Below are 12,584 nucleotides of genomic sequence, written 5' to 3' on the forward strand. Positions count from 1 at the left end.
TGTTTTTCTTTGGCTGTAAGGTGTGTGGAGTATTGACTGACCAAAGTTTTGAGTTTATAGTTAAAAATGGAGGTCTTAATAGGTGAATTTGTGAGTTAAGTGTTAGTATGAGAGAATTATTATTTTAGGTCTATTGTGGTGTCATTTAAGACTTGTAGAAGTCAGAATTGGAAAAATTTTGATCTAGAACTAAGGAGTATTCCATTGGTGATGTTTTGGAGGGTTTTAGGTCCAAATTGGAGGTTTAAGTTGTGAAATTTTGAAGTAAGAGGTTATAATTGTTTTAGGGAGTTTAGAGTTTTTGTTTAAGTAATTTATGACATGTTTTAACTTCTGGTTTGCTAAAGATGTTTTAATGTTTGTGTTTGACTGTAAGGTGTGTGGAGTATTGAGTGATCAAAGTTTTGAGTTTATAGTTAAAAAAGGGGTCTTAATAGGTGAATTTGTGAGTTAAGTGTTGGTTTGAGAGAATTGTTATTTTAGGTTTACTGTGGTGTTGTTTAAGACTTGTAGAAGTGTAAATTAGCAAAATTTTGATCTAGAAGTAAGGGGTATTCCATTGGTGATGTTTTGGAGGGTTTTAGGTCCAAATTGGAGGTATGAGTTGTGAAATTTTGAAGTAAGGGGTTATAATTGTTTTGGGGAGTTTAAAATTTGTGTTCGAGTCATTTAGGACATGTTTTAACTTCTCGTTTGCTGAAATTGGGGTTGTAAGTAGTAGATTTGAGTTTGGATAAGTTTAAAGTAGTCAAGTGGCGTTTAAGGTAGATATTTGGAGTTAGAAATGTGTTTTCATATGGCTCTCAGTGTCTAGAAGGTCTTAGGAGCTAGTTAAACTTGTATAGAGGGTACCAAATGTGAGATTTAAGGTGTATCATTTTCTAGAGTGACATTAAGCGCCTTTAGAGCACTCCCTCAACACCTTTTCTGCGCGAGCTTTGGTGTTGAGCACCCCCGAGCGCCCTTTTTGTGCAAGGATCGGCGTTGAGCACCCCTTTCCAGTGGCTTCTAGCGCCTGGGCATCCTTGGTTAGATTTTTGGGTTTTCCAATTTTAGTGTGTTCTATGATTTTAGATGCATTGTTTTGTACCTCTTTTATGTGTGTTTAATGGTTTTATATGGGTTTTGTTGTGATACATGAAGTTGAATGTGTTATTATATATATTGAATGGAAAAGTACAAAAATGAGTTTCAAGTAGGAACTTCTTGTTGAAGGTTTCAAGTATTGTTAGTATGAATGTAGGAATGTTAGTCTTTGGGTTTATCTTGAGACTCTAATGATCATTCATTCTCAAGTAGAGAGGTTTGATACATGTGGTGAGAGTAGTAGAAGGTCTTAGTCTAGATGCCTCTAGTGTGACCTAAGACATGGTACAGAATAACCTTGTGAGTGTGGTAGGATGAAATCCATTGGCAATGACTTTGCAAAACAGTAGAGCTCACCACAAGTGCATAACCTACCATAGTTCGACATTCATACTAAATCTGGATAGTCCAATCCAGGTCTTGGCATGTTTAAGATGTTTGGATTGTAATATGTGAATTATTTTCATTAGTGAAATGTTAATGAATTATATGTATTTTTTTTATCACTAGCTTACCCTTTTTGCTTGTGTAATGTTTGTATGTTCATGTGCTTTTTTCTTGGCTATATCATCTGGTAGGTGAGAGCAGAAGGCAATAATATGTTTGTAGAACAAGCCTTGAAAGAGGATCAACATACGTGCAATTATCTTATAACTAGTAGATTTATATAGTTTTGCTCTAGTTGTTTGTATATAAAGTTTGTTTTTATGGTTATACTATAAATTAATTTTATAATTTTGTCTGTTAATTGATATATTATATTGATTATGTGATTTTTTTTTATAGTTTAATTGATATATTATATTGATTATGTGATATTTTCTTTATAGTTCAATGCTATATTTTTGGATGTTAGAATTATTTTGGAGTTTAATATTTTTATTTTATTTTTAAAAGTTGTTATTAAAATAATATATATATATATATATATATATATATATATATATATTTACATTATTTTTTATCTTAATTCTTAAGTGCCATGAGATTGATAAATAAAAGTGTTAGAAAAGAAAAGTAATTGGAGAAACATAAACTGTTGCAGCAAAGATTTTAGATATCTCCCAAACTAACATTTATTACAACTTGAAATTCCAAAGCATTCGTAACAAACTTTCACCAAAGACATCACAGTTACTTTGACGACATTAACAACAGAAACAGAGAAAATTAATTCCTTGTTCATCTATCTATATATTTTGTGACAACCTTAAAATATACTACAGTGAACTGACTTTACTTGTGTAAACTTCTTCTACAACAATGTTCTTTGAAGATTAGTATATTCATTTCATCTTATGAGTGTCAACCCTATTGCACTGACTATAAGAGTAGAAGGAAGTCCAAATTTTAGGTGAGTCCAAAAGGTTAGAGTGTATCCAAGGTTTGGAGCACGACGAGCTTGCTCACACACTATCAAGTTAGCAGCTGATCCTAACAATGAAAAGTTCCCTGCTATGGTGCTAACCCAAGCTAAGATTAGCCATGCCTTCTGTTCATCTGCTTTCGAAATTGCAGCAGCTGATGCTGCAACTCTTGCTCCAAGCAATAGAACTACAAAGTATAAACACATGATTATCATACATCAAATGAAAATGGATCTCATAAATTTTCAGACTTTCTCATAAACGTGAATGTGAACAAGTTGTGCAGAAAAAAAAAGTATTGCTTTAGCAGATGATCATGTGCTTGCTTACCAGTAGGAACATTGGAAGCCAAATTTGATAGGACAAGTATAACTACAGCAAGAATAGCTGTTCCACTAGCATGATCTATGCGAGAATAGGGTTCCATTGCATCCCACATAGCACTTGGAATATCAGTTTTCTTAAACCCTTCTATTGTGATAAACATTCCACAGAAGAATATCAAAAGTGAATATGATACCTGTTCCAAGAAATAAAGCCACACTAAGAATTAGTTTGAAGTTCAATTGATGCAAGAAAAACAATAGCTAGCATGTAAAATATAGAAAGAGATTTTTACCTTGTCTAAGCTTGGCCCTGCATCTTTGAAATCAAGAACCACCAAAGTTATTGCTGCTGCAATCGCAGTCCATGCCATATTCAAACCAAGAAGCATGGCAATCAGCATTACCAATGTGATTGCATAAACACAAGATTTCCACAGTATCCTTTTCCATTTTACATTCATATAGTCCTTTCCATCTGAAGATGGCACAACATGTGCCACAACAGGTTTATCTACTACTATTGCAACATTTTTTGAAGGATTGGTTTCCTCCTTTGTGCCACTATGAACCATCTGAACTTCACTTACACTTGTTGCTGATTGGTCTTTAATAACATGAACTTGAGAAGAAACCAATGCATGAGAAGAGTTTTGAACAGTATTTCCAAGTTCTAGACTTCCATTGCATTCTTGAGGATTCAAAGGTGTCAAATGAGACATTCTGGCTGGAGAAAACTGATGAGAAACAGCTTCCTCTTCTACTACAACTTCTGAAATTGGATTCTCTTCATCCTTAGGACTACATAGTACCTTCCAATACATGACTATGAGAAAAAGAATATTCACTATAACTCCTACAATCATAGCTGGAAGAATACCCATCAGAAACCTCCCAAATGATATTTTACCCTGAATTGCTATAACCAGATTTTGGGGGTTCCCTATAGGGGTTGCTGAAGATCCAATATTAGCACTTGAAGCAAGTGCAAGAAGAAAAGGGTAGGGTGGGAGGTCATGCTGCCTTGCAATTTTCAGCACAAACTCAGTTAGCACAATGCAAGAGGTGTCATTTGTGAAGAAAGCACTTGATATAGCAGAAATCAAACAGATTCTGCAGAGTAAGTCCTTTGGTCCTCTACTTTTCCAAGAGAGCAATTTCCCCAAGTACTTGAACATGTTTGCTCTTTCAAGAAAAATAGTAACAAGCATTGTCCCAAAAAGAAGACCAAGAATTGGAAGATCAATTGAACCATAAGCTTCTTCTGGACTAAGAACTTTGAATATCACCATTAGCATTGCACCCAACAAAGACCCTGCAGTTCTCCCAATGGGTAAGAAAGGCACAGCTGGGAAAACTGCTAGTACCCAGAAGATTAAAAAGGCTACTGAACCAAGAACAACTTTTGAAGTAGCTGCTAGTGCCATTATTGTGATTGAACAAGCAACAGTCCTCAAAATTTCAAACAATTCTCAAGAACTTCACCTTTAGGCCAACACAATAGAACTTTGTTTGGTTGAATTTTCTGACATGGGAAAACAGTTGGTCAGTAACTTAGTAAAACTTCATGGAAATCCATCTTGAGACACCATTTCTTATTAATATACTACTTTTAGACTTGAATTAAGTGAATCATCGTTATCACTGAAGATTAATAATGATCAAACAGATTAGATATAGATATTTTCATGGTGTATGCAGTTAAACTACGTTGCATCATGAATATGACTACACCTATAAGTTTTTAAATGATTAAATTTGAATCAGATACTTGAACTTAAAATTATAAAGCATAATAACTTTTGAACAAAATAAAACTGAGTTTCAAAGCATAGCATAAAATATTATAACTCAACAAGCTCATAAATAAACTCAAAGAAAAAAAGAAGGGTAGACCACCTTCAAACCAAGCAATAGCTATAACCAAGGAGCAAAACAACACCAATAATCTCTTCTTACAAAAATTGTTTGTTTTGTATTTTAAAATTATCAAAACAGTATACTTTTGAAAAAATTACTTACAAGATGCAACTAAACTCTCTGATATAGAAAACCATAGAAATATATCTGAGATATCTACAACAGAAGTTGCATATCAGTACCTATAAACCATACAAATGTACAATATGCTAGTTTTCTTTTCTCTTCTTTTGTAACTGCTACTTAATGAAGTAACCATAACAAGTTTTTTTTCTTTTCCTTTTTTAGATTCTCGAAATGCACGAAACCTGGTACGTCCAGCAACTTCTTTCAGACAAAAAAGCAAAGTTTGTATTCTGTTTTTGGTTAATTGAAATGAAAGCCAGAATTGGAAAACACCATAAGTAACATACCCTTTCAGTTAAATGTGTATTAATTTAGCCTGTTAGCAACATCATCATCATCATCATCATGATCATATAATAAACCATTCAATTCAAAAGAACTTGAAAAGAAAAACAACACAAGCATCTATTACACATTGCACAACCTATTCTTACCTCAAAGAGAAAAAGAAAAAAAAAAAACAGTGGAAGAGGTCGAATTGCAGCAACCTCAGAGCTGAAAACTATTCAAGACACTTCACACCAATGGGTGAAAGGTGACCCTCCTTTTATAAATATGCAGAGAGTAGTAAAAAATCTATAAACACCAACTTTAATTAATGGCTTCCAATCAGAATAATGGCATACAGTTAATTAAGAATTTACCCTTTTTTTCTTCTTTGATTAAAGGCACAAGATATTTTGCATACTGACAAATATTTTTGTTTAATCTAGGATGTACCAGTAGCATTGCCTTTTGATTGAAAAACATGCTTCTCACACATACTTGCACTTGCGTCACTTCACACCACTTTATTATTTAATAATAGCAACTAATTTTGAAATAACTAGCATGTCATACCAATTCATACTTTCCACAGCACCTTAACACAATGATAATTGGGATTCTCATACATAAATTAATATTTAATGATACTTTCTATATTTACATAATCTTATACCTCCATTTGCTTCAGATATTTTTCAACTTTCATGTAAGGATAATTCATGGATGATATACACGTATACATACATATATACATATGCATATGCATATATATATATATATATATATATATATATATAAAAGAAATGAGTATTAATTGTTTTAGATCACCATGACGTTAAATGACATGATAAATTATGAAAAATTGTATAAAAACTAACAATACCTAAAAAATTTCAAGCATACGTATTGTATAAAAGTGATATTTGAATTGCCTTCTATTACTATCGAATAATAGGATATATTATATTAGACATACCAAAAAAGTTATTTTTTCATCCAATTAGTATTACCTTTTTCTATTTTCTTTTATATATATATATATATATATATATATATATATATATATATATATATATATATATATATATATATATATATCCCATGATAAGAAAGGATTTAAATTTAAAACATAAATGAGTTAAATTTTTAAAAATTATTAGGAAAACCAACCGGGGTATAAAAAAAATGAACAAATTAACTCATAATAATCAAGTTCAAGATATTGAAGCAAAAAAAATCGTAACATGATTTGTATATCTTAACGATAAATTGTTACTACATATATACAATAGTTATTTTTTTTTTCTGTATGGTGATAATTAATGTTTGTGTATATATAATTATAATATTATTGATAACTTACTCGTGCTTGAATATATATATATATATATATATATATATATATATATATATATATATATATATATATATATATAGGTATATACCATACTTCAAACTTAATTACTAAAACTTCGAAACCTTACAACGCTAGTTTGATGTGTACGGACACTATGTAATTTTTGAAATAAAAAATATTGAATGTGTACGGAAATTATGTAATTTGCGAAATAAAAAATTGTGAATGTGTAGGAAAGTATATTTAATTGATGTCATAACAATGATTAGACTATGTTTAAAAGTAGATTACAAATATTTTTGGAACTTGAGTTCAAGTGCATCCTCCATAATTACTAGATCCATCAAAGAAGTGTTCAAGGAATGCATTATTTTTCGTTATCTTTTTCTCTTTTAAAAAAGAAAATAGTGCATTCGGATCACTAATTTAATTTTTTAAATAGCTACGTATCCATAATTGGTTGCTTTATACACTCACAAAATAGAGTAGCGATAGGGTTAATTAAAATTAACTAAACTAGGGTAGGTTCTTTTCTTCTAGAACAACATGGCACTATACAATAATAAAATTATTAAAATCTCAACATGCTCATTCATAAGTCTAAGTAAATATAAAAACTACCATAGATGTAAAATGAGAGCTACTACATGTTATGATGTGTGATAACATTTGAATAAGTATTAGAAAAATAATCCCATAGAAATATAACATCATAGTTTAATAGTATTAAAAACCATAATGATAAGTTTTCAGCGTTTAGAATATACATAAAAATAAATAAATGATAACATAATAATATTTTTCAACAGCAAATTTAATTTATAATTGAAAAGAAATAATGAATACTTTAAATGTCTTTTCGCTATAAAAATTTCGTTGACTCGTTGTGAACCAAGTTTTATTTTCTTTTGACGAGTTTTTTGTTAATTTTTCTTTTTCAATTTTGATGAGTTTATCAAACTGATTTATTTTAAGGTAAATTATTTGATTTAAGTGGACTGAACACAGACCAGTTCATGAGGTATTTGGCTGAAATTTTAAAATATATAGAAACGTAACAAAATATTTCCAATAAAATCAATATTAATATTTTTATTCACATGATTTTGCATGGTAAACTATCAAATAATGAAACAATTTGTTAGAAGTCCCACATCGATTAGAGATAAGGTCAATTAATTTATAATATATAAGTGAGGTACAAACTTTACAAGCCGGTTTTGTCGAGTTGAGTTAGGCTTAAACTCGTACTCGAATACAACTTTTAATTAAATAAAAATAGAAAATGAGAATAACATATATTTACCTGTATAACTTGGAAGCTCGGAGGTTGTTTGTTAGCTTCGATTTGTCATGAAAAGCTGTTAACTTTTTCTCTGAGATATAGAAATAATTTTAGTGTTATGGAAAACTAAAGGAAGAGAAATGAAAGGAAACTTAGAGCTAAAAACATAACACCAAAAATTCATACCACATATTGAAAGGTTGGGTTCTATTATATAAGAGAAGCTATGATAAAAGTTATAAAGTGCAATAACTTTAGTGGAACCATAATAGTGATATACATTATTAGAGGTGTTAATGCGTTAGATAATAAGCTAAACTAATTTAATCTGAGTTTAATTTTTTTTATTCGACTATTCAACTTAACCTAAATGAAATTGACTTAATCTCATTATTTAACTTCTATAACAAAAATGCATATCATATATGAATATAAATTTTTTATTTTCTATTACATATTCAAGGTACTAGATATAAACATGTTTACAATTTACTTCACGTGGATTTAAACATTTCACATTTATTACTTTAAAATATAATAAAATATATTTATTATCAGAGAAATAAAAGATTATTAAAAAAAATTATAAGATTATGCGATTTACATAATAGTGTATTAACTTTGGAGTTAGAGATAAATATATCTAGTCATTTATATTTTATATAACCCTCATATTTTACATATTTACAAAGTTATGACTCTCCACTCCAATTAGATAGTAACAAAATTCTATCGATTTTTTTCATTTGATACTTTGATCGATATGACTAAATTTATCATAAAATATATCATTATACTATAAGAAATTAATATTTACGGATGAAATAAAAATGATGGATACAACAGATTTATTGACAAAATATATTATAGATTTTAAAAATTTATTGTCTATGGATGTTTATATTGATAACCATAATTCTAAAATAGATGTTAATGATTTGCGGTTTCAATATATGTGTGACTTTATGTAATAGGTAATAGATATGTTGGTAACATCCATTGGTAAAAATTCTCCAAAATTCAAATTTTGTAATAATCTATTAAAATTTTTATTACTAAAATGTCAAATTTCGCACCTTAAATTTTGGATTTTGACTATTTTATAGTAAAATTTGTTGGTAATTGAGCTTTTGTAGTAATTTGTTGGTAAGAATCATTGAAAAAATCTATTGACAACAATCATTGATAAAAGTCATCAGAAACCTGTTAGTGAAATTAATTAGTAAAATTTGTTGGTAATTAAATTTTTGTAGTAATTTGTTGGTAATTTTCGTTAATAAAATGGATGTATGAATACCAAATTTATCAACAATTGTTACTTGTTAGTGGGGAAGTTGGACTTATAACCTCTCCTATCCTCCCTTTCAAACTTTTGGAAGTAATTTTATATCTTTCAAATATTAGTGGAGATAGTTGAATCCACCATCTTTCTTTCCAACTTCTACCATTAAGTCAATCTTATAACTCTTAGTAACGAATATATGATAATTAATAATTATCAATGGATAATTACTGTTTCGGGTATATGGTTGGGGTTTCTTACTCAAAGCATCACAAGCATCACAAGTGTGTCCTGAAGATCGAATGGGTTCCTTAGTGGTTATTCATATGTTGTTTCCTCTTCCTCCTGCTTGTCAAAAGGTATATGATTGGGGTCCCTTACTCAAAGCATTACAAGTTTGTCCTGAAGACCGAATGGATTCCTTAGTGGTTATCCATATGTTGTTCCCTCTCCCTCCTACTTGTCAAAGTTGTGTGGGTGGGTACCTGTCAAAGGCACTCCGACGCTTAAGTCAGTAATATAACCGATCGGTTATCACAACAGGTGATGCATATAATGCACATAATGCCCTAAAGTCATACCTGAGATAATTTTACCATATTGGTAAGGTCATATTGGACACAACCTAGGCCTGGGTGGACTCGGGAGGACGGTCTGGGTAGACTGCTCGGATGGACGACCTGTGTGGACGGCTTGAGAGGACGACTTGGGTGGACAACCTGTGGATGGCCTACGAGGACAACCTAGATGAACGATCTAAGAAAACAACCTGGATAGACGACCTAAAAGAACAACTTGGATGAACGATTTGGAAAAACAGCTTAAAGAGACGGTCTGACTGGTAAATAATGTTAGTTAGATTTTGATATTTCATATGCATATTGGTTATTTATTTATATTACCCATCAATAATTCTAATTTTTTTTTTCTTGTAGCGTTCGATCATGGAATTCCTCACATTGTATATCATCAATACATTAATGCACCCAGATAAATATTAACCTTTCACATAACATTTTTAAAGATACTCATAAATAATTTAAAATATCACACACACATATCTACATTTCTAGCAAGATTGTAACTTTATTACATATTCCCCGAAAAGGCTAATTAAAAGGCATCTGTAAAATGAGTTAACACGAGTAAATATTATCAAAATTATATTATTATCCTAAATATCTATACTCCACTGCAAATCGAGAAATGTAGCTTGTATGACGACAAAGAATTATTTGATATATGAAAAAGAAATCTATATACATGTGATAAAACATATACACATTTATTTTTATCAATTTTATGAAGAAATAATAATATAAAACATAAATTATGTGAGAATAAATATCATAAATAATCAAATGATATTAATAAAATAATACATTTATATTTATTACCTTTAAAATTTTTATTATTTTATTTTATTTTTTATATTTATGTTAAATTTAAATTAATTTTGCAATGACTAGTCAAAATAAATGAAATTTGATCATATTTCCTAAATATCACAAGATCTTATCCCAATAATATGTATTTATATAAATACTCAAAAATGAAATCTTTATTTGCATAAAATTAAGAAAAGCTAAAAGTACAAATAGTTATTTACAAAAAAGAGAAATAATATTATTAACATTAAAAAATAAATAAAAATATATTTTTTGTATATTAAATAGTGATAAAATCTTGGAGGAAAAAGTTAGAAACACTTGATAACTATTAAATAAAATTTAATAAAATTAAGAAGAAGTATATATAATTATAATCTAATTACAAAAAATAAACCAAATAAGATTAAAATATCTTAATAAATAAATATGATTTTAAATTTAAAGAATAAGTAAATAAGATGAAGTTATAAATTCTAAATGAGTAAATGTAATTTTAATACTAGCAAATAAATAACTAAGTTAAAATTAGAAACATTCTAATAAATAAATATAAATTATAAAATAAATAAGTAAATAGATATAATAATAGATATCTCACTTCCTCACTTTACTTTAGTTATCGTAATCATGTGCTGAAATTTTAATAATAGTTTTCTTTTCAATTCGTACAATTTATTTACCTTTTTATTCTCCCTATTACCTCTTTTTTTTTTTTCCTTTTTTTTTTTTGTTAACTTTAAGTTTTCATTTTCTTAGATTTGGATATTGTCAACGCCACTATTTACAGGGAACTTGAAATATAAGGTGTTTCGTAGAGATAAGAGCGTGCAGTCCTCAGGATAGACCATCTAATTTTTTTATTAGTTTAAAATAGTTGATGATATAATATCTCAAGAAAATGATAAAATACTTAAATTATCAAGAAATAATTTAATGTAATATATTCTATTTAGAAAAAATTGTCATAAACTTTTGGTTGCTACAAATTTTAAAGAAAAATAATTTTGTTGAGAGAAATTTAATTCGTTTTATATTGTTTATATTTTGTTCAGAAAATTCATATAACTGGTTTTTATTACAATTTAACTTACCTATTTCTTTTTCTACTCTCATTGCCTAATTTAAATAAATGTTACTCTTGCTTAGTCAACGATAAATTGATTATTTAAAAAGTCTACTCTTTAGTAAGAAAATAAGATGATGATACTCATAGATCTCTTAGATTAATTTTAAAAAAGTCAAACCTAACAAATAAACATACAATCATAAATTTAAACTTACAAAAATTCATTTTTTTTTCTTAACTGATTATACATGACAACTACTACACGAGGTTATTTAAGCATTTATCTGATAAAATCAACTTTAGTCAAAATTTTATTTAATTGTTTAGGACTTCAATATAAAAAGATAGTTGAAAATTTTGAAAGAATTTATATTTTAAAAGATAATGATTTAAAAAAAAAGAATAAAATTATTTTAGTTATATATTTACATATAACCTTTTTGACTTAAAACACAATAATTACTACCATCTACTTTAGACCTAACACATAGCACTAATAAAATTATGTTTGTATAGATTGAATAAGAGATTATGTATTCTTAATATATGAGAAATTCAACCCTACTCAACTAAATTTATTAAAAGAAAATAGTTATTTTATAAAGATTTAGTTTATGTTTTAATTTCAATTTAGTTTTAATTGCAAAATTATATTAGTCTATTTTTAAAAACATTGTTTTAAAAGATTTAACAATTTTTTTCTTAAAATTACAAATTAAAAGATATTTGTCAACATCATAACCCAATTCTATAATGATAAAATGGATTGAATTGGATTATGTATTAAAAAAAAGTGCAGAAAACTATTTTTTTTATACAACTCGTGAACATTTCTATACATTATTTGTTTTTGTAAGAAAAAACTAACATTAGGGAAAGTCTTGAGTATAAATAATGTAATTATTTCTCTCATTATTGTTTATCCAATGTCAAACCTAAACTACTTACTTTGGGGTCCAATTTCCAACCAATTAAATTAAAGTCTAATGAAAATAAATAAAAATGTATTCCTTTTCAAAAAGTAATTGAATTTGAGGCACATGATCATTTTTGGAGCCAGTCAAATTCTTTTTAATTAAATTTAGACATATAAATAGTCCACTAACTTATAATT

General features: G+C 28.2%; 1 protein-coding gene across 1 annotated transcript; it reads right to left on the bottom strand.

The window, feature by feature from the left end:
- Positions 1-2,152: 2,152 nt before the first annotated feature.
- Positions 2,153-7,894, bottom strand: LOC106766166 (silicon efflux transporter LSI3). The gene is made up of 4 exons (XM_014650920.2): positions 7,753-7,894; positions 3,073-4,301; positions 2,784-2,973; positions 2,153-2,640 (listed from the first exon to the last, which is right to left on the bottom strand). The coding sequence occupies exons 2-4, from the start codon at positions 4,201-4,203 to the stop codon at positions 2,378-2,380; spliced, it is 1,584 nt and encodes a 527-aa protein (XP_014506406.1). The 5' UTR covers positions 4,204-4,301; positions 7,753-7,894; the 3' UTR covers positions 2,153-2,377.
- Between the last annotated feature and the right edge of the window lie 4,690 nt (positions 7,895-12,584).

The sequence above is a fragment of the Vigna radiata genome, chromosome 1 (genome assembly GCF_000741045.1).
Source record: "Vigna radiata var. radiata cultivar VC1973A chromosome 1, Vradiata_ver6, whole genome shotgun sequence".
Taxonomy (NCBI): Eukaryota; Viridiplantae; Streptophyta; class Magnoliopsida; order Fabales; family Fabaceae; genus Vigna; species Vigna radiata.

What these genes read in the sequence shown, in the direction of transcription:
- LOC106766166 (XM_014650920.2), bottom strand. Translation starts at nt 4,203, where the DNA reads ATGGCACTAGCAGCTACTTCAAAAGTTGTTCTTGGTTCAGTAGCCTTT. An exon ending in CAGGGCCAAGCTTAGACAAG is followed by an intron (nt 2,974 to 3,072) that starts GTAAAAATCTCT and finishes TTCTTGGAACAG; the next exon opens with GTATCATATTCACTTTTGAT. An exon ending in GGCTTCCAATGTTCCTACTG is followed by an intron (nt 2,641 to 2,783) that starts GTAAGCAAGCAC and finishes TATACTTTGTAG; the next exon opens with TTCTATTGCTTGGAGCAAGA.